Genomic DNA, 27,361 nt, shown 5'->3' on the forward strand with positions numbered 1-27,361 from the left:
GAAGAAAGGAGGAATGGTGTATGAGAGACACACAGAGAGAGAGAGAGAGAGAGAGAGAGAGAGAGAGGAATGCTCTGAATAGCACAGCAAAAGAAAATACAGATATTCTACACTATGTAACTAGTTTGGGTCAGTAAGTGTTCAATAATATTCTTTCAATTTTCCAGTTTGCTTTTTTCAAATGCCTTTTCTGTATCCCCTAGAAACATTAGCTCCTGTAGCTCTCAGTCATTCCTAAAAATAGAAGCTCTAGGACCCCTTCAAATATTAGAGAAAATGGGATCTTGCTTAATAGCTCAATAGAATGAGGTTGCTGAATGGACAACAATGAAAGCCATCAAGAATCTTTTCAATCATCTTGTTAGCATTTCTTCCCTTATAGGGAAGCTGTCTTTCATGAACACAAGAACAAAAGGCAAGAAAGTACTGAGATTTTTACCTTGAATGGTTTCAGTACCAATTACATACACCCAGTTAACTGTTCCTTTTTGCATTTCCCTTGGCATAAGTATGTTTAAAAGTGGTCAGAGCTCCTGTTTCTACACTGTGGTTTCTTGAAAGGATACAGAAAGCATGCTGATGAGCAATGTCCACAGCAACCAGTAATATTAATAGAATATCAGACTTCTTCCAAAAGTCACTAGTAGTTTTAGCGCACGGCTCATAAAATATTAATCTTTATAAAAGAATTACATTATAAAACCTGAATGCTACTACAAAACTTTTGCAAATTAGAAACTTCAGCTTACTCTTCAAGATGTTTTAGAGGTTAGTATGATCAAAAATGACTCTTCTCTCAAGCGTCTGCTCATACTTAAAAAAAATGTGCTGATAAAAGAAGGATTGAGCTACTGACTTGCTAACCTTCAACATTTCCATGCAACAAAGAACTCCACAGGTATGACTTGAGCTGTATTTTTCCTTTCTTGTACTATGGCAAACTGGTTTGTTATGGGAAACTTCCAGCTTTTCCATGAAAATTTGAGGATAAGGTCCCTTAGCCATCTGGTGTTAAAGAATATACCATTTGATGCTAAATTCAGAAATGACTTAGGTATGCTCCATGCTGGGGGGTGGGGGAGATGGCTCCAGATGGGTAGGGGCAAATGAATTTCATAAAATTATCCGTAGTAGAGTCATATTCTTTTCACAAAGAACTTTTGGCCATCCCCAACACAGGTGTGACTGACTGAGGGATTTCCCTTCCTTTCCCGTTCTCATGCAGCTGTTTCTGATGCAGTTAACTACAGTGACTCTTGAAGGGACAGGGGTAGAGGCAGAATGTCATAATTTTTTTTTTTTTTTTTGTAGTACGCGGGCCTCTCGCTGCTGTGGCCTCTCCGGTTGCGGAGCACAGGCTCCGGACGTGCAGGCTCAGCGGCCATGGCTCACGGGCCCAGCCACTCCGCGGCATGTGGGATCTTCCCGGACCGGGGCATGAACCCGTGTCCCCTGCATCGGCAGGCGGACTCTCAACCACTGTGCCACCAGGGGAGCCCCTACACATTTCTTCATCTCAGTTCTTAAGCGACTTATTTTCTGTTACCATGGCCTACATGGAAAGCTGGCAGAAATTCCCTCATAACTGCTCTGCAATCACTAACAGAAAAAGAAAGAAAAAGCAAGTGAGGAAGAAAGAAACAAATGGAGGGAAGAAGATGGATGAAGGGATGGGAACATGGCCTCATCTCCCCAATTCTATAAATCCTCCCTTTACGACTGATCGAAGAAGCTCCAGCCCCTGCTCTACCTCTTCACCCACAGAGGCCTTGCCTAGTTCCCTCTCCTCAGCCCCTGCTCTAGTTTCTACGATCCCAGCTTCATTCCTTTGCTCAGTACAACCAGTCCTGGTCCAGACTACAGGAGCCAAGAACTAGATACCGGAGGAAATCCTCGTAAGGGACAAGAGTAAGAAAATGAAGTCCCTACTCGCCATGTTAGACCTGCTGAAGGGGATATATATGCCCCAGCTGAACAGCAGGAGGTTGATAACAGTCAGCTTCTATGGGGACCTGTTACGCTGGCTTCAAACAGATGATATGCACGTGGCTCCACGAAATATTAGGAACTCCTAGTCATCAAATACATGTTCAGCAGGGTCATATAGCTCTAAAACTCATGCTCAATCTGCCCTGTTCTGAGAAAAAAAGAAAATATATCAAGACAGTCTCTTTTCCCTCACTGTCAAAGAACAGCAACAGGACACTCCATTCTCCAGGAGGGGATGCCCTTACAACTGCTGATAATCTCGAATTTACTCCAACTTCCTGGCAAGTACAGGGTCACTGCAAGATTGCACTTATGGCCTTTCTCCCCTCTCCAATATTCTGGTAGTAGAGGAATGAACGAGGGAAAAGACAATGTCAAATCCATTCCAGAGGTATACTGTAGGATGAAATTTCCGAGTTTCACTTAAACGGTACCCAAAAGCTTCTCTAACGTTCAGTGATGACTAAGCTAAATGAGAAGAAAATGAGTTACTGATATATTATGTATTTATTCATTTTCGAAATAGAACCTGGATGAGGTTCATAAAGTACCCAGTTAGGATTATTATACTTTCACAGGTTATACTTTGGGGCTTTATCTTAAAATTCATAAAAATGACAAACCTAGGCTCGTCTTAAGAAATGTAGACATTGAACAGTCTACGAACTGGGCTATAAAAACATAAACTATAATAGCGTACTTCAGAATAAAACAAAAAGCAGAAGAAAATTATACCATATAATTAGTACAGCTTTTGTTATTTTTAAAAACACTTCAGTACATGACTTGTCCTCATGATGGTGATATGGCACCAGAAGACAAGAGTTTTCGACTGACTGTATAATATGTAAATCTTCAGAATTTCAGACACGGCATTTTTATTTTTTATTTGTTATAATATCAGAAATGAATTTACCTCTGAAGTAACTCAGAGACTACCCTTTGGTTCTATTTTTCATGAATAGTGATAGGGATTAAGAGAATTTAAATCAATTAAATGTTGGCCTTAGGTTATTCTGATGATTTATTTGAGCAAGCAGAATAAGTGTCGGAAGAGTATCAATTAGTATCTGTTCTCTTGGTATGATATATAGTTCTATAAAATGTGACCAGAGCCTCTGACTTTCAGGTTTTAAAATCTACTTTCAAATTTATAATTATATAAAACTCGTGAATCAGTTTATAAACCCAGGCAACCAATAATGCCCATAAAAATACACCTGGTCACCTAGAATCGGCTACTGGCAGTAACAAGATTAAAAGCTGGAAATGTTTGAGCTGAGTGAATGAAAAATTTCATTAAAATTCAACATTACCAAGAATTCTTTCTACATAACTTAATAACCTTACTACTGATGTAAAATACAGGACAGTTCAAAGGTAAATATTTCATTTATATTAAATGCAATTATTTGAAATCATAAAATTTTTTGATTTATTTAAAGAGAGATTTTTCCTTAGGAAACCTTAAGGAAAACTTAAGGATGTACACATTTAGGCATATCTGAGTTTCTGGGCAAAGCCCTCACCATGTTTTTTATGTACTGTCTAATTATTATCTAAAAATGGTCCAATTTTTGCCATCAGAAATAGTCTTATTTCAATGCAAATCATCATTTAAACAATCAAATTCTACAATTCTTCTCATTATCACAAAATTTTAAAAGTGGAATAATATAACTATTTTGGGATCTAATATAAGAAAAAGGTGAATTACTGGAAAAGCTCTGCTGACATGTTGACAGAACAGAGAGGATCGATACAAAGTTGAGATTTTAATTTTAATTAATTAATTAAAAGACAACACACATTTATTCTCTTATACTTCTGGAGGCTGGAAGTCGGAAATCATCTCAATGGGCCAAAACCAAAGTGTGGGCAGGGCCATGCTCCCTTCAGAGGCTCTAGGGGAGATCCCATTTCCTTGCCTTTTCCACTTTCTAGAGCGGCGCTCCTTAGCGCGTCGCCTAAAAGTTGAGATTGTAGAAGTCACCTTGCCAAGGGAGCAAAGGACGGGAACAGAAGCCTCAATTGGATCTGGGCCACTAAGGCCAAGGGAAGAAACAGCTCAATCCGGGAAAGGGAGGTGAGGAGAGGCATCATCTTAGCAAATGGTGGTCTTTTCGATATATTTACCTGTCCTTTCCCAAGAGCTGCTCAAGTTCTATGTGTCTGCAATGCCAGTTTTGATTTACTGAGGTGAGCAGTAAATTAACAATAGATTAATAAACCACTAAGTTTATTTCCAGAGATTCTAGATAACTTCAGAGTCACATTCATATCGTCGTTTTTAACCCTAATTTTTGTAATATCCCATCATTTGTCAGAACGATCTCTAGCTTTATAGACAGAGGTGCTTTTAAGAAAGTTATTCCCCATGTATCTTAGAAGCTTTCTGGCAGTGTGGAATTTTGAGGGAAGGCTTATCTTACTATTTTGTTGGCAAACATGTCTTTATTAGATTGTATAATGTACACTGTGGTTAAATTTAATAGCACCAGTCTCTGAAGTGAAGACTAGAGTTTGGATTCATGAAATGCTGATTTCTAAAGCATTCCAATAGGCAAAACTATGATGAAAACATTTTGTGGGAAAATAAATTACAAATTAACAAAAGCATATTTCTTTTAAAAATTAAAAGAAAAATGATTGAACATCCTTTCAAGGGTCATCCTAATGCAAAATCCCTCTTTAAATATAACTAATTTAAAGCAGTACATTATTATTTTGTTTCAAACAGGGCAAATATAAATATGTAAATACTGTCTTACAGCATTTTCCGCAGTAACCTCTTTCATTTGATAAAATATTCAAGTTTGAACGTTTTGAAGACAAGCTAAAGAAAATTCTAGCCTAATTTATATGCAAAAAGAAAGCAGCCACTAGAAGAAATTTTATGTTTAAGAACATATAAAAAATCCTCATCAAATTAAAATTAAATATTAACATGGAAGTTCATAGACGCCAACATTTAGGAGTGTCAGTCCTTGTTCATCAACTTCCACTCACTTTTCAACATTTACCCATCGTTAACCTCCCCTTGGGAATACAGAGAGCACCACACCCACCTCCTCCTGGCCTTCAACAAGGCATTCACAGCTGCGTGCCTATTTCTTTAATTAGGTCACCTCCAAGCTGATACAAGCCAATAAGTACAAGTATTCTTGGGATAAGAAAAAAGAAATCTAGAGAATCCAGGCTCTCAATTTCCAGAGAGCTGGCATTTGTATCCCACCTCATCTCCACAACTGTCCTTTCTAACCTGCTTCTTCTGGTATTCCTGAATTCCCCTGGTGAGGGGTCTCTTAGCCTGCCACTTGTAAAAGTCACACTATTAACGCAAAACGACTGAAATATCTGAGTAGCCCGAAAATTGTACTACATTGAAAACATTAAAACATAAGGTATGAGAAGTAAGAAAAATTCTTCAAGGCCCACCTGATGATCCAAATATATGGTGTTCCTTTGAAGGTGATGTGAAAGGATTTCATTCTAGTAGGCATCAATCAAGGTACAAACGGACAGAGAAAGAGGGTGCGGAATTCATGAAAAGGTCAATTTTGAAACAGGGAAAACAGGTAGTTTGTCACAACCTATATTATACCACAGCACACAACGACTTCCACACACATGCTCCCCTGTAAACGGCACAGATGATGCATTCAATGATTATAAATTACATTTAGTTTTGTAAGAAATTAAGTAGACATGCATATAAGCTGAAACATTAAGCAGAAAAATCCTTCAAATGGCTTTAGCAGACTCAAGGTTAGAAGCTTTACATGTTAATTCTTTTCTGCAATATGTTACTACTTCTTTGGATGTTTCTCATATAACCAGAGGCTATTAAACCCTTTGAGAAATGTTTACGTGTGTTCATTTTAAAAATCAAGAACACACGAAATTAATCTTTGACATTTAAAAGGCAGTACTATTAAAACGCTAATCACTTCTCAACTTATTACTTTATGGGAAACGACGGGACTCTTCAATATCTGTTTTACCGGAGGTGGTAGTTAGTGTTTGAGGAATGACAATAGTATTCTGAAGTCTGCATGCATTTCCTCCCTCACAACCAAGAGTTGGTGGGTGAGTGGGTGGGTGGAAGGCTACGAAGAAATGCAGCCGACCCACGTTTTCCTTTAATATCGTATAACCAAGGGAATTCTCAAAGGGTCAATAGGAGATCCCGATGTCGTCGCCGCAGTGGTGGGATGGGCTCATGCTCACGGGAATGACGCTGATCAAACCGATTAATAATGAATGGCTCAGCGTGAGTGACAAGAGCAGACACACAGACACATCTCTCCATAGCTGACCTTTGGGCTGTGCGCCTCGAGCTTTAGCTGCATGAGCTGTGCTAACGTGTGCTCCCGGATACTACTCAGTTCCGCTTGCTGCCGTCTCAGCTTTATAAGCAGCAGCGTAAGCTCCTCTGGCTGAAGGAGTACAATTTAAGAATCCAAACAGTGGAAAACAGATTAATTGTGGTCTTAAGTGACAGATATTAAACCAAGATTTCTTGGCAAGTATCCTCTTATGGTTGACATCAAACATAGTGCCTAGGCACTATGATGATAGGCCATACATAAATGCATAGATATCTAGAGAAATAGAAGGAACAGTCTTACTTGGTAAGATACAGCAAAACAGCAGTCTATTAAGGCATTTTCTCAGAACTCATGAGAGAAAATTTAAATCTTAAGTATAAAGAAGTGCAATGCCAAAACCCCCCCCACCATTATAAAGATTTGCACATGAGAGCTATTATTAAAATACATTTTAATGAGATGTTTAAAAATGACACCTAAGACTTTTATAGCAATAGAACACTACCTGCATGCCCAACACTCTATCTTAGAGAACAGAAGGTAAAACAAAAAGAATTAAAATTCATGTAAAACTTGGATGACATCTTCACATCATTAAGCTCAGTCAGTACCTGAGATCTATTAACTGCTTCCCAGTTATATTTTTAAATGTCACTGTTAGTGTTTTCACAGGATATTTTATATTGACCAAAAGACCAGTTTTTATTTTTAAGGAAGAAAAAAATGTATTTACTACACACAGAAAGTTTCCATGTGCGCATAAACCCTCCTTCCACCCTTGGCGGAGAGCAGAGAACCTTTTGGTTCCTGATTGGTTACTCTGATCTCTGAGGGGAATAAACTTTCAAAGGTAGATACAATTCCTTAACAGGCCAATCCGATATATTTTTTTGCGTTAGAAATGCAGTAAAGTATGGTCATTGGCAGTCTTACAGGCCATAAAATATCATTCGGTGTTTGACTGAGCTTTGTTATGATTAAAAACTGCACAGAGACCACAGGGAGACTCTGTTCACTTAAGAGCTACAGCTGTGCTTAAAACTTCCGAGCCAAAATGCGTTCCCGACACTGACTTGTTTTGCCGACAGCACAGCGTTACACTTAGCTCTCTTCTCTTCTGTTCATTTGCTGTTGCTCTTTACTTTCCATAAAAAAAAAATATTATTAGGGTCACAAATCATTTTTTAGAAAATGGAAGTATAGTTGATTTTTATGTTAGTTGCAGGTATGTGGCAAAGTGATTCAGTTACATATATATATTTTTAGATTATTTTCCTATATAGGTTATTACAAGATATTGAATAGTTTCCTGTGTTATACAGTAAATCCTTGTTACTTATCTGTTTTATGTATAGTAGTCTGTATCTGTTATAAATCAATTTTAACTGTTACTTGAAGTTACATTAAAGGTTATTGCCTTCAAGAGGAAAAAATGTCAGAAGTAAACCACAGTTACTATTGGATTCTCTGAGTATCCACAGAGAGGAGACAATAGCTTCTTAACAGTCAAAAGAATGTGTGTGCATGTGTGACTTAAAGAAGAAACTTCTTAACAGGAAAAGAAGAGGTGCTTTTGCTCTGAGGCCAACCACATCTTGTGACCTCATGACTGTGAGACAGTCCATATCTTACGTCGTCATATCAAGCTCTAGAGGTCTTGCCAGAGAGAAAGGAGAGTGGGGTAAGGGATTAGATAGCCTAAGACCCAGAGGGATATGTGACAGAAATACTAAAAGAAGAAACCTTAAAATTCTTTATTACTTATGGAGTTAAAGAGATTTTCAAAAGCATGAAAGATTACAATAAGTTTGCTAGATGTTTAAATTTGTGGCAAAATAAAAAGAGGCACAATTGATTCCTCCAAAAGGAGGACGTGGTAAATAAATTTTGTCCTAAATATCCACTAGAGGGAGCAAGGTAGAAGAGAAACTTTCATAATATGATACTTAGCATTATCTTATGATTAAGGTCTGTTTGCCAGATCAACGATCTAATGTTTAAAATTTCCAACAGTTAAGAATTTTTAGTTATAGTCAAGCAATATCTGTCGCCTTTAATAAGTAAACCACAAGCAGTTTAAAGCCAAGAAATCTGCCTCATATCTAAGCATGTAAGAGATGAAATAAAACAATGTTTGAAAAATACATAGAAGATAAACTTGTTTTGATTACTGCAGGAAGAGGATTTTAAGTCGTGAACAACTATAGGGTCCTCAAATCATATCTTTACAGAAATTAAGACTACTACTAGTATGAAAGCATAGTTCCCCTGATAAAAGAATGCCATTAAAATAAAATGAAGTGATGAAAAGTCACCTTTTCTCTTTAATTTGAAGAGTAATAGTGTCCTGGTAACATAACTCCTTTCCAATGTGAACAGGAATAACACTGACTATGAAATGATAAAGGTAAGTACTTGCTTGAACTTAGTATTTCTAACAGTCTCTCTTTCTCTGCATAAATATGTAAATCGGTTTCTTTTCTGCTCTAAGGTAGTTAATCTACATAAAAATCCACAGGAGAAACTTGACAGGCCTGTGGTTTGACTATAGACACAGAGTTGCTTGCTGGATTTGTTTCCCTAAGGAACTACTCCAACTTCCGTTTTAAGGAAGAGGATATTAACATTCAATGAAGTAAAGAAACCCTCCCAGGTTATAAAGTAAAGACACCCTCCCAGGTTATAAAGATTCTGGAAAACAGAATCTTGTATTTAGGCAGTCAGACGTTCAGGGAAAGGTATCAGGAAGACACTGAAATGGCGACATGATTCCAAATCCTACTGACGAGCGTCTGTTCCACAAAACTAGTAATGGTTTTTCTCTGGGAGGCACCTCTCTGAAAACTCAAACTTAAAAGCTATGTCAGATGTGCGCTATCATGGGTAGCACATAAATAAAACATGATATGGTAAATAAAGATATCGTACTCACCGTTTTGCCTTGGAGGCTCTGGGGGCTAACGGACTGTAAGGTTAGGCCAGCTGGCATTGACCTCCTGTCAGGCACATACATGTGCTAGGAAGATGAAGGCACAGTATAAATTCTGTGGTCAATGTCAGTGATGAAAATTATATTATAAAATGCCATTTAAAATTGCTATTGGTGCTTATGAAAGAAGACAGATACTAAAACTTCAGGACTAAAATACAGACACTGATGAACAGAGTAATTCCATACAGTATGGCTCAGTGGTTCTCAAACTTATTGGTCTCAGGAGCCCTTTACATCCTTAAAAAGGAGATTTTAGTGACAAGAGTGCCATTATTTTACAGTTTTGCAAATCTCTTTAATGTCTGGCTGGATTTTCATATCTGCCTCTGTATTCGATCTGTTGTGATCATCTCTTTTAGGGGAAGTACATGAAGAAAAGCCACCTTCGATATATGTAATTGGAAAAGGGAAGAGAACTTGAATAGGTTTTTTGGATATTTGCAGATGTTCTTTGATACTGCACTAAAGGTCAAAAAGTGGTACTTTCTTAAAGGTTAGTTGCGAAGTGGTGTCTGAAACCGTATCAATGAACTTTTTGTACTCTGTCACACTGACATCCATTCATTGGTCTATTTGCACTTTAAAGGAATCTTTTACCCATCCATGATTTTGAGACATCAAACACTGGCCATGCGGCAAACACTGGCTCAGTGGGTTATGCAGATGTTCCAAATGCTGGCACATGTTAGTCTACAAGATCAGTAGCGCCTATCTGTTAATACCATCATTGACCTTTAAGCACCAGAGAGCTGTCAAGCTCACAGAGGCAGATACAAGATTTCCAAAATTCTGATTTTTGCTTGAAAGCTCAAATGTTGTGGTTGGTGACAGGTACTGTGGGTTGCTTTCCTTGACGTGACAGGCTAACGTTTCACTCTGAGGAAGTGTCTGTCAAATACCAAGTCTGAACAACTATAGTTTGTCATTCGTTCTTTCAAGTAAAAATGGTGTTTCATTTAAAAAAAAAAAAGAAGAAGAAGAAAAAAAAAAAGGCCTGGGCTCTGCACTAGAGTGAGAAGGTTGTGGCATCAGACGGTTCTGGGTGATTCGAGTTCCAGCCAGGATGATCGAGGTTGTCTGCAACGACCATCTAGGGACGAAGGTCCGAGTTAAATGCAATACTGATGACACCATCGGGGACCTTAGAAGCTGACTGCAGCCCAAACTGGCACCCATTGGAACAAGATTGTTTTGAAGAAGTGGTACATGATTTTTAAGGACCACGTTGTCTCTGGGGGACTATGAGATCCATGACGGGATGAACCTGGAGCTTTATTACCAATACAGCAGAATTTCTTCTCCCACCCTCATCCCACAACACTAGTATGGATGCTTGTTTGTTTTTTTTTTTAAATATTTATTTTATTTACTTGGTTGTGCCGGGTCTTAGTTGAGGCTCGCAGGCTCCTTAGTTGCGGCAGGCGGGCTCTTAGTTGTGGCATGCATGTGGGATCTAGTTCCCTGAACAGGGATCGAACCCAGGCCCCCTGTACTAGGAGTGCATAGTCATATCCACTGCACCACCAGGGAAGTCCCTAGATGCTTATTTTTGAAAACCCATGTTAATAAAAACTTAGAGGCTGAAAAACAAAAACAAAAACAAAAACGGAACTAGTTCTGCTGGCAACTCAAATAACCATTCAAGTGTTTTTCCCTGAGACAACTATTAGCACTTTGGTATGCAAAGAGAAATGCTTTAAGTACATTTCCCATTTCATCACACAGAATATTAAAATGCTATGGAATGAAAAGTCAAGATTGAATAAAATTATCTTTTACTGTTTCATCAAAGGGATTTATTTTTAAGGCAAGTCTGTGGCAGTGAAGCATTACAATGACCACTAGCATAGTCTGAACCATTCCCTTGACTTAGGCTAAGGTGCTAGTACTTTTACCCACTGTTGCTTTCGCACTATTAGAAAATGGTAACACAATGAATAATGCCTTATTATTATTATAAAAATAATTCTGAGTTTACTTACAGGCTCCCTGAAAGGGTCATGGGGACCCTCAGGTACCCCCCCAGGTACTCCCTAAGGGTCCATGAACCCTACTTTGAGAACCACTGATCACATCAAGGAAGATGATAGGACAGTTTGAAAGAAAAACTGGCAATGTTGGAGAAGTTTTTTGGGAGGAGGAGATGTTTAGTTGACTGGGAAAACTGGCTAGAGAGCACACACGCATCTCATACCTGCTGTTGTAAGAGTTGATGAATTTTGGCCATGAAAACACTCATCAACCACGCACTGACAATTTGTATTAGATCAGATTTCTCTTGAATACTGTTACTATTTTTATTAGTCTTTGGATGTACGAAGTGACAAAATATTGACCTTTGCTACAGCAGAGTTCAAAGTGAGCTTTTTTTGGTGAGACAAACGAAAGCTTCCTCCAGAAGAAAATTCCTGATTGACTTAGTAATTTCTATCTAATGCTTATTTATGGAAAAATCAAGCAAATGCTTTATGCAATGATGTAACTGAAGGAGTCAGCCCATCGCAAGGATAAGAAAAGGTGCTTTTCAAAATGGAATAAAGCAAGGTGTTCTTTAGAATTAAAAAGAAAGTGACAGGAAAATTCCTTTTCACTTTAGGACAGACGTTGGAGACCCAGCTGCACACATAGGGTGACTGATCAAAACAACTGCTTCAGCATTATGAAGAGCTGATTGATGCAAAGCACTCGAATTCACTTCAAAAACTCTACTAAGCAAGGCTTATACCAACTTAAGGTGCAAATTAAAGCATGATCTCTATAACTTAATTTTTTAAAAAGTATATGTAGAGAATTCCCTGGCAGTCCAGTGGTTAGGACTCCTCATTTTCACTGATGAGGGCATGGGTTTGATCCCTGGTCAGGGAACTAAAATCCCACAAGCCACGAGGCATGGACCAAAAACAAGTGGGCTTCCCTGGTGGTGCAGTGATTGAGAGTCCGCCTGCCAATGCAGGGGACACGGGTTCGTGCCCCGGTCCGGGAAGATCCCACATGCCGCAGAGCGGCTGGGCCCGTGAGCCATGGCCGCTGAGCAAAAAAAAAGTACATATATCAGTAAGCATTGTTACTTTAATATGCAATTGGGCACCTGAGGAGTATTTCAATATGCCATATCTTCCGCTGGTTAGAAGATATGGTTAGCACTTTTTAAAAAAAAAATTAATTAATTTATCTATTTCATTTTTGGCTGTGTTGGGTCTTCGTTCGTGCGGGCTTTTCTCTAGTTGCAGCCAGCGGGGGCTACTATTCGTTGCGGTGCGCAGGCTTCTCTTGTTGCAGAGCACAGGTTCTAGGTGCACGGGCTTCAGTAGTTGCAGCACACAGTCTCAGCAGTGTGGCTTGCGGGCTCTAGAGTGCAGGCTCAGTAGCTGTGGCGCACGGGCTTAGTTGCTCCGCAGCATGTGGGATCTTCCTCGACCAGGGCTGGAACCTGGGTCGCCTGCACTGGCAGGCAGATTCTTAACCACTGCGCCACCAGGAAAGTCCTGAGGTTAGCACTTTTATCTTAGCAAAGAACATGAAGGGCCTGACACAAGACTGCAGGGATGCTAGAAGAGGGTGGGCGTAGCATTTGAGTGTATGAAGGGCCAATCAAAATATGTGTGGTCTTACCCTACAGAGAAAGCTGATGAGACATGCTATCAAGCAGGGAAGAATACATAATGCATCTGTTCCAAAGAGCTGCTCCTGAGGGATGAAGCATTGCAAGCTTAGGTTTTCTACATGAGATTCTGACACTGCAGAATACTCTTCCTTAATTTTTAAGACAAAAAAAGAGCTGGCCTTGCCTACCTCCTCCCCATGTTCTTGTCTCTCCCATTCAGAGAAAGAGAGACGTGCACTAGAAGTAAAACGCAGCATCCTTGGAGGAGCAGTGAAGCCTGGATGAACAGACGTCTTACCTTGGGGTGATGGGCCCGGTGCCTGCGGTCTATCGTCACATCCCCCCTCTGAATTGGTGAAGACACTTCTGATCTGTAGGTTCGCTGAGGGGAGTAGCCCTGATAAGCAGCTATGGAGCCGTGGGACGGTGATGTGGGGATGGAGTGCATTGTCTGGTCAGAAATATTAACCATGGTTTTAGGACTGGTCAGGGTGCCATGGCGAGGGAGGGTGCCCTGTTTGTTATAAAACTGACGCTGCTGCCACTCATAAAGCTGCCACATGGTGTCATCTCTCATGGATCTCCGCTTCTCTTCGGCCGCAGGCCCAGCTGTCTTGTCGTGAACGGAAGGAGTTACGCTGCAGATACTTTCCGGCCGGGTCTTGCTGTTTCTTGGGAGTGTTCTATAGCCTTCAGGGTAGCGGGCCACGATATGGGTTCTGTGGCTTGGCATATTTCTTGGTAATGTTTGGTAAGAGATTACTCTGAAATAAAAGAACAATTGGAATGTAAAAATGAAGGAGAGTTGTTTCCCAGATTCTAAATTAGAGTAAAATTTTTTTTTCCTCTTGGTAGGTAAAATATATACTTAGGACTTATTTTTTTTAAAGACCAAAGTATTATACAGGGTACAAGTGATTAATGAACAGATTTTAATCTTTTTATGAAATTCAATTCAATGGATTTACTATATTAAGTGAACAGCATCTATGTCACTCACATAAAAGACTATTAGTTCCACACAAGGTACAGTTTTATTGCAAGAAAAAAGAGTATTAAACTTTTTTCAGAAATAAGAATGTTCAAGATCTCATCTCAAGTCTGTCCTCATATCTTATTTGTTTTTATATAAATAAACTCCTAGAATCTCATCTTCACACATCTCACCAGAATAGTTAAATAGGGTTTCTGCGTGTGGATGGAACACTAGAGTTTTTGAGTTGTGCCTAAGAGTGTGAAGACAGGAAATGAAGGACTGCAGGTGGTGATGCTCTACTGTACCATGGCCTTCTGAGAGCATGACTGTTTATGGGAAGAAGTACATCAATCAGTACATTTGTGGCTTGAAGGAATAATTTCCCTTGATAACTTTTCTTAATTTGAGAAATAAAAATGACTTGAAGCCAAAGCTCAAAATTTAATTATTTAAAGACAAAATACTTCCAGTATAATATTTCAGACACAAAACTGCACATCTCTGGAATTTTACAATGTTTTAATATTAGTGAACTTCATTATTAGTCAAGTGGGAAAAAGCAGTTGATCAAAAACCAGGAGGGCCAAGCTTTCATTCTTGCTTTCGCACTAAGTGCGGAGACCTTAGAAAAGTTACACCTCTGGGACTGAGAGAATGTTCAAGTGTGTGTGTGGCGAAGACCGAGAGCTCATACTCCTTTTAATACTTGGGGTTATCAACTTTCTGTTTTAAAATTTGTGCCAAAAGTATGAAAATTATTTTTAAAAAAACTTTACTATTCTATTGCAATGATATACTTAAAGATAAAAAGATACCCCTAAATAAGGAAAGGAGTAATCTTAAAAGTGCTAGAGTCCTTCACATGCTACTGCTATCTGGCCAACTGAAACGTTTTGGGATTCGGCTTTCTCATCTAGAAGATGATTTGATCACAGAGTGGTCTTACAACTCTAAAATCCCATGTCTTACATTGTACTTGAAATACTTCCAATTTCTTCAACCATTCCCCTGAATTGAATTTCCTTCATCACGCTGATCATCCCTCAGCTTTTCAATGTCTTGATTTAAAACAGGCTTGCTCAAAATTTATCCCCGTCACTCTCCCTCCCATACCTCCATCCCAAGAACCACTACACAGGGGCCAACCATCTGATGACTTTTGGGCTGAAGTGAGGGAGACAAGTACCCAATAATACTCTGATATAAGCAGTAGAAAGACTTTAATTTTTTGCTGCTTTCTCTTCACGTACATTTCCTAATTTTCCCCTGCTTGGTCTCCCTTCCTATTCCTACCTTCTCCGTTAAGCCAGAAACTGGAAAAAGTCCAGAGCTGGCAACCCCACAGCTATATGCTTAGGAAGCGTGTCAGACAGGGAGAAGATGATTCCATCCAAGAAATTCTGCCCTAGCACTCAAGCAACGTACTCCAATATACCTTGGTTTATTTGACCATTCATAAACTCAAGACATATTATAGAGACCTTGCTGTGCAAGAAGCTCTGGGTTAGGCATAGAACTATATCATAGAAGCATATACTGAGAACATAAATAATATTAACTTTATACCCTATTTGGAAATCTGTAAAAAGATCATATATAATCACATAAAGAGGGGACACACATTTTCGATCTAAAATACATGAAAAACTGCCTGTGGACTAATGTTTAAATTCCAGTTCAGAAAATCTGATTACACGAAACCCAAGCATTCATAACACGTGAGCTGGAACCTGTGGCAGAGATGGATATTGAAGCTGAACACTTATCATGTGATCATTAACAACAGGCTATTTTCCTACCAAGTTTGGCTAATTAAGGATCACAAAGTATAAAAGGCTCTTCTGCCATCTTTCGAACTCCTTTCGGAGAATTTTAATGGAAAATCTGGTTGTCATCAAGTATATTTATTTTTATCCCATATACTTTCTACCATTTTGAGACCTCTTTTTTAAAAAAAAAAACTACATTCTCCTTCAGTGGTTTTCCCCAAAGAAATTCAAATTAAGCAAAGTGTGATTTACTTTTAAGGGAAAGCTTAAGAAACGAACTTTGTAAGTGCCTTCATCAGGTTTAGTGCTCCATTCATCAGCAGTTGCCTGTCAAACACCATGAAAACCCTGACCTGTGATTCTGCCACGCGGAACAATGGCTTAGGCTCCCGGCATCTGAACGGTGCCCGCTACTCACAAAGAAACTTTCAGGCTCTGCTCACAGATGCAGGCATCTACTGTATGACTCCATATTAAACCTCTATTCTTTCTATCAGAACTTTAGGAATAAAAGCCAGCCTTTCATAAAGTTTCACAAAACCAATTATACCATGTATTACTCTCATGCTTCTTCCCACCAATAAAAATTATTTCATTATAAAACCTCGCAACTGTTTCTTAAGCACGAAGTTCATATGATAATGTAGATGATCTATTTCAGTGATCCAAACTGGACGCCAGTCAGTGAAGCTGAAGCTGGAGGAGCAACGTGGAGAAAACTTTAGCTCAAAATAACCTAAGACTAGCCTTCAGAAGCTGCTGAAGGTCTGCAGTCAAAATAAAGAGCCTTTATGTGTGTTAATTATACTCAACCAAGGGCTTTAACAAGTGCTTGAAAACTAATACTTATGCTCAACAATTAAAAAAAAATTAACTTCCAGATACTGAACCCCTTTAACTATACCCATTCAACCTTAAGAAAGTATGATTTTATTTGAGGAAAAGTGCTTCTATTGAGAAGTGAGATTTAATTTGCTGGGTAGAGATGCAGCAAATCTTCTGGCTGGGATTTTTATTATTGTTTCCCTGAAAACAATTACCTTTATAAGTAAGTACTTTCAAACATCCTTTATAAGTACTTTAAAACATCCTTTCTTCCCCCACCACCGCCCAGAACTACCTCTGGCTTTTCTTCTAATCAAATTTTATTTTTGAAACAGCAACTGTTTCTCACAATTTGTCCCTTGAGAAAATTAGAAAAGTGAGCACCAAGGGTGGAGGAGAAGAAAACGGAAGTGAGCAACTGAATCACGGGAGTCGGGTTTTGCAGCCCTGGCTGAGCTGCACTCCTGAGAGAAGAGACTGGCAGACAGCCACCCAGACCGGAAGGACATTCCACTATTACAAAAGTTCATCTCCTTTTAACCAAAACATTAGTAACTCGTTGTTTTCTGGTTTCCTACTATCGAGAGGTAAGAGTTACAGTAAGTCTTCAGTTAATTTTACTCTGTTAGTTCATTAAAGTACGTTATAAATCTTGCATCACCAGCTTCCCACCTAACAACACAACACAACATTTTTTCTCATCCACAATCACCTGCTTTTCCTCCGTTTCCTCTAGCCCTTATTTTCGGTCTCCTCTGCAGGCCCACCATCCTTTTTTTTCCCTTTAAATGTAAATGTTCTTTCTGATTTTCATCCTTACCTTTAAGCATATCTGATAAATGATGACACCCCAAATCTTATTCAAGCCCAGATCTCTCTCTGGAGATACAGACTGCAGGCACCTCAGATCCAACCTGTCCAATCACTCATTACCTTCTCTCTTCCCAAACCTTCTCTATGCAGTGAAAGGCACCGGACAACGCCTGATGACCAGACCAAAAAGCAGGGCGTCATTCTTGATTTCCCCCAGCCGCTCAAATTAGACTTGAGTGAGACCAGTTTGCGATCAAGCACATCCAAGCACCCAACTAGCCTTGTCAATTATATCGTGAATACATCCCCTTCCTCTCCTCATTTCACTCATGCCAATAGTTTCTGAACTTTCTCCAATTCATTCTCCAGATTCTGCAGCAGGGATGATACTGCTGAAACACCGATCTGCATACATCTCCTCTGGCTTCTCTCTCCAGTCTCACTTCCCATCCATCATCACAGCAGTTGTGCCTAAGTCAGACTCATGTCTTCGGAGTCCTTTCCCAGCTCCATCAGTTCTGCATATGTAAACCAAGATAAGCATACCATCCTTCATATCTTGCCCCATATTTCACTTCCTCCAAAGAGGTTTTCCTGAACACTTAGGTTGTGTTGGTTGTCCCTGAAACATCTTCTTACAGCATCCTGTTCTTCCATCACTGTATTTATCACCATATACTGTACCTGTTTGTTTAACTTTCTCCTCTACTGGACTAAGAACCTTTGTGAGAAATCTGGACTATATCTTCTCAGTATTTCACTTTCTGGCCCCATGATTACCATGGAGTAGTTATACTATAAGTATATGAAAGAACAAATGTGTACATGAATGAATAAATGCTTAGATGAATAAATATAATACTTAGCCATGTGCATTATGAGTTTAAGAAAGCCAAGGAATGAGACTGATAACTAGAGAGCCTAAGCCTTTCTGGTCTCCACGTTACATGTCTCAGGAGAGCTTTGTATTACATCAAGCTGCAGAAGCTACTAGTGGAAAACAGCAGGGCGGTGGGGAGAGTGAAGACAAGTTCTCACTGTGTGTGTGTGTGTGTGTGTGTGTGTGTGTGTGTGTGTGTGTGTGTGCGCGTGTGTGTGTACGTGTGCACGCACGTGTGCATGTAGAGGGGTGAAGCTAGGTCTTGCGACTTTCCTCATCCCAAACAAACATGATCTGTACCCACAGCCTATGCCTTCTCTTGTGCTGGGCCAGGGAGGATGACTCCTTGCTATTAGTAAAGTTGGGTGACAGAACACTGAGAGGCAGAGAAAAAACACTGATATCTGATTACCATCAAAAAAAGATGAGTAATGAAGCTGTAATATCTCAAACGCAATTTGAACTCAATACTTTGAATTGGTATCTCAGAAATCAGTCTCCCACCAACATAACAGGAAAGAAACCTGGGTTCACAAGGTTTCTTGTGAACATAACAAGACACTTACCCCCTGGTTTCTTCTTCATGACCTCTCCCCTTCTGGATTTTAATCCACTGTTCCAGCTGTTGCATTGAATTCGTTCTCTGTATGACTCGATCAGCCTCTGTGTGTAAGGGCCCTGTATTTGGGTGACTTCCACCTCTAAGGTCTGCCAGGCTAACATTGACCGTTTTGTTCTCTGAACTATTCACATTGACTGGCCTGTAGTGTCCAGTCTGACCCGGGCACGTTGACCCGCTCTCATATTCAGACGACAGAGAATTCAATTTTACACTACTAATTTTTGTTAAAGGTCTATCTTGGCCATCCTTCTGAAATCCATATCTTTCAGCTTCTAATGCCTTTTTTTCTTCATTTTTGCTCATTTCCTTGTTTTTCTGGTTATTTTGGACCTCTGGTTTAATTAGCACTCTATGGTTGGGAAAGTTATTGATTTCTTTAGTTGGTGCATTCTCAGATGTAATCTTATCCACTCTGAAATCAGAGAAGAAAGCCAGAGTAAATCAGATGAAGTAATGCACATGTTATTTCTGGGATTCAATCTAGGAAAAACATAAAATTACCTTCGACTTTACCAAAAAAAAACCCCGAAATGGTCACAGAGAAGTCTGCACAAATCCCCAGTATTGTAGTATGAAAACTCAAGTACGACACCAGAATGTATAAACAGAAAGAGGAAAAAAAATTAAACCTAAAATATACAGCGTATAAAGCACTAGAGGAAAAAAAGTGATGCGTGTCCCCACCATTAGAAATCTGGAAAGAAAGCAAATAAGATTGCCCTTTGACAGTGAAACCACAAAAATCCACACTTAAAAGACCACAGTAACTAGTCATTTGAAATAACATGGTTTCTAGCCAGGAGGGTTAACTCACCAGGAGACAAACATGACTCTGGTTTGTGGCAACGGAAATTACATTCTGATGCTATCAAAGATCTGAACCCTACGACTGATTAACTCTCTGTGTCTATGTTCAAGAGGACCTGAGTTTCAGGTAAGAGCTCTTGGAGCCAGACTGCATGTGCTCAGCTGACAGCTCTACCTCTTACTAGCTGCGTTTTGGGCAAGATGCAGAAACTGACCAAGCCTCAATCTTCCCTGTGGTGAATGGGGAAAATTGTAGCACCAAGGAGACAAGATTGTTGTGAGGACTAGATGAGTAAGTCAGTGGCTGCCACGGACTCTATTACCACTACCATTCCATCTCATCAAGCAATTGTGGATTCGAATCTGGCATCTCGTGTCCACATCACCGCAGGAAGAATGGGCTGCTCAGCAGTATGTGCCTGGGCCACTGGGCAGTTTTACTGCTCACCATGCCAGCTGCTGTATCTGGGTCTTGTTGATGAGAATCAGCTTCCCTGAGACCAATCACTTCCAGGATCTGACAAGACCAAGCTGAGTGTCTGAACCTGCATGAAATTGCCAAGATCATACCACACCAGGGAGGCCCCTCTCGGGAACTGGCCAACCTTGCACATTTCAATACATAATAATGCTCCTATTGGATCCTCAGTGTGCTGTTGCTGCCAGTTTCAGTGATGTGTAGAAAATACATAATCTCTACATATCCTATACAGCTATACAGAGAGAGCGCGTTAGGAACACAATCGGTGAGAAAAAATCAAAGGAAATGTGACTATTTTCTTTGGAGTTACGGACTATCCATATATTTATGTTAGATAAAACTCATAGCTTCCAGGTTGGAAGGAATATCAGACACCGTTAAAGTTTACTAAGATATGCTATAGAGCTTCTTTCCCTTGAAAGATAAAAGTCAGAGAAGATCTATACTAAAAGCACATTTATCCGTGCTAAATTCAGGGGTGGGGAGGATTTTTTAACATTGAATATCAAATATCTGAAAAGGTTTTTTAAAACTAGTTACCTCTTGTCTACCAAAAGCTATTATTTTAAATTAGAACTGCAATGAGTTTTTCCTCAATATTTTTCTCAGAGATTTAAGAGATGTAATCAAAAAAGACACATGCTGACTTTTCTCTAAGTGGAACCAAAACTGATTCAGAAATGTATGCTAAGATAACATAAATAATGTAAAACTTGTGATCCAATTTTAAAAAGTGACATTTAAGTTACTGCAGAAAATACATGCAAACATAGAAAATGAAAATAATGGGCCCAGAGATGGAAATTATTCAGAGAATGCATATTATGCTTAGATTTTTTAATGCCATCAAGGTTCTGCACACTCAGGGACAATGACATTGTAATTCATCGGTTAAATACTTTATAAATTTAGAAGAAATGAACTATCTAGATAAAAACTGGATGTTCTATCTCTTAGGTGATATGCCGTGATAAACATTTGTAAGTATTCTGGCCACACGGGAAAAAGAGCCCAATACCTTAAAACCAAGTAAACAAAATCTCCCCATCTTATGAAATGAAATAGCATAGTAATTAGGTACCTTCATATTGAATGATTAAGACTACCAAGGCAGAATAAAAATGCTGAGAGCTAGAAGTAGAATAAAGGACATAATTTCTAGAGGATAATGGCGACTGACACCAGGTTGGGCCATTAGGTGGTATTCAACAATTCCTGGCTAATAGGGCAAATTATATCAACACAACTGGATAAAAATTGCTGTGAGCACATAATCAACGAATAGTTGTCACAGTCAAAACAAAATATTGAATATCATCTTTATCACCATAAATTATGAGTAATTATTAGTTTTTAGAGTGGAAAATACAAGAAAAGAAAATGGAAGTTGAAAGTCTGGGATAAGTGAACACACAATACTGAAATTACCTGGCAATCATACATCTTAATTATTATATTGATTTCTGTATTCTAAACAATTCCCTGAAAATTCTACTCTTAAGTTAATATTATCTTAAGATTTTCAATGAATTTTTTTCACCTACAAATTTTCTCTAGCTGTCAATCATAATCACCTCATTTTTACATCCATTCAGGTTGCTTTTACACATGGAATTCCAAAAGCAGATTTTCCTTTTATTAGCTCTCAACCCAGAAAATGTATACGGTTGAGGTGGTTACTCTCTCTTTTTTTTTAAAAATTAATTAATTAATTAATTTTTGGCTGCATTGGGTCTTCGTTGCTGCACACAGGCTTTCTCTAGTTGCAGGGAGCGGGGGCTACTCTTTGTTGCAGTGCGCCGGCTTCTCATTGCAGTGGCTTCTCTTGTTGCGGAGCATGGGCTCTAGGCACGTGGGCTTCAGTAGTTGTGGCTCGTGGGCTTCAGTAGTTGCGGCGCACGGGCTCTAAAGCACAGGCTCAGTAGTTGTGCCGAGCGGGGGTTATTCTTCACTGCAGCGTGCGGGCTTCTCACTGCAGTGGCTTCTCTTGTTGCGAAGCACGGGCTCTAGGAGCGCGGAATTTAGTAGTTGTGGCTCATGGGCTTCAGTAGTTGTGGTGCATGGGTTTAGTTGCTCCGTGGCATGTGGGATCTTCCCGGACCAGGGCTCAAACCCGTGTCCCCTGCATTGGCAGGAGGATTCTCAACCACTGCGCCACCAGGGAAGCCCCGAGGTGGTTACTCTTAAAAATAGGTGTCCCAGAGTTCAACCCTGGACCTTCTTTCCTTTTTTTCTCCATATTTTTCCCTAGCTCTAATTACTAGTGATTAATTTGGAATAGATACTTTAAAAAATAAACACAAATTTACTTATATAGCATCAACTTGAGTCTTTTAACAAACACAGTCAAAAGACTTTATTAACAGGTACACTTTAAAAAAAAAAGAGATTTACAATGTAACAATCATATAATTTCCTGAGAAGAGAGCAAAAAGATCAAATTTGCACGTTAGCGATCTTCCTTATATGAGATATGCGCTCAATTGTTGCTGACTGGAAGAAAAATTTAACTGTATCATAGATCTTTCTTCAAATTATAGGAATATATAACAAAAATGTTGTAAGCCCATTATTCAGCTGCTATTTACATATTTTAGAAAGAGATTTCCTCTCACTAGTTCTTTTTTTTTTTTTTTTTTTTTTTTTGCGGTACACGGGCCTCTCACTGTTGTGGCCTCTCCCGTTGCAGAGCACAGGCTCCGGACGCGCAGGCTCAGCGGCCATGGCTCATGGGCCCAGCTGCTCCGCGGCATGTGGGATCTTCCCGGCCCGGGGCACGAACCCGTGTCCCCTGCATCGGCAGGCGGACTCTCAACCACTGCGCCACCAGGGAAGCCCTCACTAGTTCTTAATATAGTCAAATATTAAAATGATTCATATGTTAAAGCAGGGGAAAAAAATCACACTTAGATCAATTTTAACAGTACATATTTATATTACTGAAGAATCTAAGCCCTGGAGTTTTAAAAGAAAGAAGGTAGAATTCATCAAGAGGTAGATATATTTAGAAATAATCTAAATGCTTGATGAACTATTTTCTGGAGACATTCATCATAAAACAATCAGAATTAACCCAGAAATGCCAAAGAAATGAAACTCATCAAAAAATTTTATTTTAGGGCTTCCCTGGTGGCGCAGTGGTTGAGAGTCCGCCTGCCGGTGCAGGGGACGCAGGTTCGTGCCCCGGTCCGGGAGGATCCCACATGCCGCGGAGTGGCTGGGCCCGTGAGCCATGGCCGCTGAGCCTGCGCGTCCAGAGCCTGTGCTCTGCAGCGGAAGAGGCCACAACAGTGAGAGGTCCGCATACCGCAAAAAAAAAAAATAAATAATAATTATTTTAATTTATTAAACTTGAAAAACATCCAACATAATATAAAAACACAATGAAATTAACTTCATGAATATAAATTCCCTTCTAAGATTCAGAACCTTAAAAAACACTGTCTTGTGTACTTTTAAGATAGCAATTGAAAATATACTTACCGGAAATTAAAGGTAATTCTGTAAGAAGAAAGAACGTTCAGTTGGAATGTTAGGATTCTGCATTCACCTCAGTACACTGATAGGTGAAAATGAATAAAGAGGGAAGGTGGAATAAAAATGCAGGTGGTTTTCAAACTAACTAAAGGTGTACTAGTTTAATATAAAACATGAATTAATCCTTGCTTTCTGAGGAAGAAGTGGTTTCATATCATGACTACTAAAATGATATGTACTATGATAATGACATACTTGCAAGGCATGGAATAAAATGTAAGTGGAAATCACCATTATTTTCCCTACAAGCCTTTACCTTTTCACAGGTTCTGTCTGTACCAGGGCAGCATCTAACATGGCTTTCATCCACAACTCCATTTCCTTTCCTGTGTCAGTGCAGAAATAATAGGTCCGCATGTTTGGATGGGCTGCCTGATTGAAAATGGCACGATCATTTTAAATAGAAATATGGTATCTGTAAAAGAAAAAGAAAGAAAGTTCGGTGGCTCTCTACACAGATCATTACTATCCAATTTCAAAGAAAGCAGACTTGTCTTACATACCGATATAGAAATGAGGGACTTAAGAAAAATACAATTCAATATTGAAAAATACATACATATTATATTTTTTCTAACTTTACCATTTTTCTTTTTCTTAAAAAAAAAAGAAGATGTATAGGAGGGGAAAGAGGTAAGAAAGGAAGCAGCTGGCCATCCCTGTTCCATGCACACATCCCTAGCAATTTCCATTTACTACAATTCACATCTCTCTATTCAAGAATGTTCCAGAGCAACCAGCAACACAAGTCACTGAAGTGTACATATCATAGCATTTCCCTCCTGTGTTACCAGTTCCTTTAGCCCTTAAAAGGTGCTGCTGTTTAAAGCATGTTGACTAATCCTTACAGACATCTATACACAAACATAAAAGATCTATAAATGACCCAAAATGGCACTGCCCTTTAGCTTTTCTTAAGTTTCAGAGTGAAAATGTAAATACACTGGGTTTGAGGCCTATATAACTGGTAAGTAGGTTTCTTCCTTTATGGTGGCCATCTGCCTCTATCCAGAGAAACAGAAAACAACACAAAGAAGGCGCTGCTGGGGGACAGCTACCCAAGTCCAAGCACTGAGTGCTCAGCTTAGCCCTGGGCCTGCAGCGCAAAGATGGACAGCAGCAGTAGCTACATCAGAGCAGAAAACAAAGCCAGATTAACACAACATGGTTAAATCAACTAGACTGCAATAAAATTTCTTTAAAAAAGAAGGGGGGAAAAAAAAAGTAAGAAAGAAAACAAAGACCAGGGTGGGGAATTCTGTGGGGGGAACCATTCTTAATTTCCATTTAAGAATGCCTGTGACAGCTCCCTGGTAGACACTGAAGGACAAGGAAAAAGAAACAAAAGCTACTTCAGCATAGAATGAGGCAGAAGGAAGGGCACTAAGCACAGAGTTAGTCTAAAGAGACGAGAGGAGTAAATCTGGAGCCACACACTTCACTCAGAGATCCTGACTATCTATCTGCTTTACTTACAATGGCAAATTAGCTGCTTCAGAATCTTTTTCAGAATCAGGATATAAATAAATTCAATCAACACAGCGAGCAAATTAACTTACAGAACCGACAAATCTCACTTGACCACGTAAGGGATGTAACGCTATCTACGGAAACCACGTGAAAGAAACAGCTCAAATGCCACCAGTTGTTAAAATGATTAAAACCACCACCAAGAGTCACTGGACTGGCTGAGTGGGGTTTTGGAGAAATGGATGAAGACCACTGCCCCTATCTGTGATCAACGGAAGGAACACTGGGCTGGTGCTCAGAGGACCCAGGTGTAGCCAGGACTCAAGACACTAACACACCACACCCAAGCTTGTGATCCGTCAAACGGGAATATTTACAAGATGATGGCAAAGTTCCCGATTTAGCTTTAAGTTCCACAGTTTTGTTCAACAATTGTCTATAACTTTTACTTACCACTGTGAAAGCAGCAGCATCAGTGCCAACGGACTTAGTAGTAAAAGTGGCTCATAAATTCAGAGAAAACAACATGGCAGAGAAGAGAATTTGAAATAGAAATCATTATCCTCGTTACAGATAAAATCCAATCAAGATTAAACCGAATAATTACAGAGACAATATACTTAACACGCATGGTCACTTTTACTGCTATTTTAACATTCTATTTATATATTTTAAAAAATCTATGTTTTTTTAGAGTTTAAGAACCAGCAAAATGTCCTATGACTAGTACAAATTCAATAAACATTTGACAAGTTGATGAGCAAACAAAAAAATTTAAACCTGTGCCCAAATAACAGTGTTAGTATCACAGAATTGAGCAATGTACTTTTAAAAAGTTATTACTTTCAGTTATCAGTATTAGAGTTTGCTATAGCATCTTAAAATACTTAATTCCATTTCTCTGGTTCATACTGTTAATAACATTTATTGAAATGGGTAGCGACTGCCCTTGTAGCCACTGGTCTTTGCTCAGATATTACATTCTCTTTGAGGTCACCCATCACCCTCCCACCACTCCTGCCTTTCCCTCTCTTTTCTCCATAGCTAATAATGTAACACATTAATTGGCAAAAGTTGTAAATCAGCTGCAGTCCTGAGTACTCTTTAAAAGTGGACAGTAATTAAAAATTGAATCAATTTTATAATGGTGCAAACATTTTCATTGTTAAATAACAGCATATGTTACCCTTGTATTTCCTCTTTTCCTTAAAATGAAAAATTTAAACCCTTCAGAGTTCTTAATTTAACACTGATTTAAAAAAAAATAGGTGATTTCTGAAATTTATTTCAGCCATAATCATAAAGCAAAGAATGCAGTATGGTCTTTGAAAACAAAAATAACCAACTGAGCGTTCAAGTGGCCTCTTACTTGAGGGTGCTCTACAAGCCAGCACATCACAGAGATGCAGAGATGGGTGGGTATTGTTACTTAGGGGAGGGAAGCTCAGGTCTGCTTAGATTTAGTAATAGATTTAATGTTTCAACTGCAATATTCTCTCAAAACTATCTGATGTTTGTGAAGTACTTAGACCCAAGAATATCTTTGTAAATATCCTATAAAATCATGAATGCACATGTATTATGTTAAATAACACACCACCCCCAAATTTACTATGAAAAAATTCAAACATACAGTAACCTTTCAGGAATAGTACAATGATCACCAGGATACCTACAGCTATAGCCATCAATTATTAGCATTTTAACATATTTGCTTTAACTAGAACCATTTGAAAGTAGAGACATAAAAGACCCTTGGCCCCTAAATATTTGAGCACATACTGCCTAATTAAAGGGACACTCCCCTCCTCGACCCGAAGACCACTATTATGTTTTAAATATAAAAATAACTGTTACTAAAATATCTTTTTGTAATAATCCATGGTCAATATCCACTTTTTAATCAGTGCAAGATTCAAATGCAGAATAAAAAAGTATGATTATTTCCTTACCTTAAAAGCATATTTGCGATTGATGTGATCCTCGGAGGTAAGCATAGCTATCTGAAAACTAGGCAACAGTATGCTTCCCAGAATACCCTCTTCTTTCTCATCTAAGAGATAATTGAACATCTGATTAGAATTTTAAATGTTCTCATGAAACAGAATAAATTTTCTTGAAACTTATTTTGACAAAAAATCAAAAGATTTTCATATATTAATGAAGAATTCATGTATTGTTTAGGTAGTTCTTTGTAAGGTTTTAAAAGAAAATATTAAATAGCAGAGTATATATACTGCTTTACTTTCAACACGCTTCCCTATC

At 38.9% G+C, this 27,361-nt stretch overlaps 1 protein-coding gene and 1 pseudogene across 5 annotated transcripts in view; one reads left to right on the top strand and one right to left on the bottom strand.

Annotated features, from left to right (window-relative positions):
- PLEKHA5 (pleckstrin homology domain containing A5) overlaps positions 1–27,361 on the bottom strand; it is a 239,049-nt gene that overhangs the window by 53,766 nt on the left and 157,922 nt on the right. For 3 of the 4 annotated variants that reach the window (XM_079938220.1, XM_079938218.1, XM_079938219.1), the window contains exons 8-12: positions 27,049–27,149; positions 23,883–23,998; positions 18,746–19,213; positions 13,215–13,680; positions 9,253–9,336 (exon numbers count right to left, since the gene is read on the bottom strand). In XM_079938220.1, coding sequence (XP_079794346.1) covers positions 9,253–9,336; positions 13,215–13,680; positions 18,746–19,213; positions 23,883–23,998; positions 27,049–27,149 — 1,235 coding nt within the window. Of the gene's footprint in view, positions 1–5,427; positions 5,482–6,308; positions 6,429–9,252; positions 9,337–13,214; positions 13,681–18,745; positions 19,214–23,882; positions 23,999–27,048; positions 27,150–27,361 lie in introns of all 4 variants that reach the window. The other variant, XM_079938222.1, reaches the window with a different exon arrangement.
- Positions 10,016–10,977, top strand: LOC307194377 (ubiquitin-like protein 5; annotated as a pseudogene). The gene has a single exon. The product of its transcript is annotated as a ubiquitin-like protein 5 (transcript).

This window comes from Stenella coeruleoalba (genome assembly GCF_951394435.1).
Source record: "Stenella coeruleoalba genome assembly, chromosome: 11".
In the NCBI taxonomy this organism is placed as follows: domain Eukaryota; kingdom Metazoa; phylum Chordata; class Mammalia; order Artiodactyla; family Delphinidae; genus Stenella; species Stenella coeruleoalba.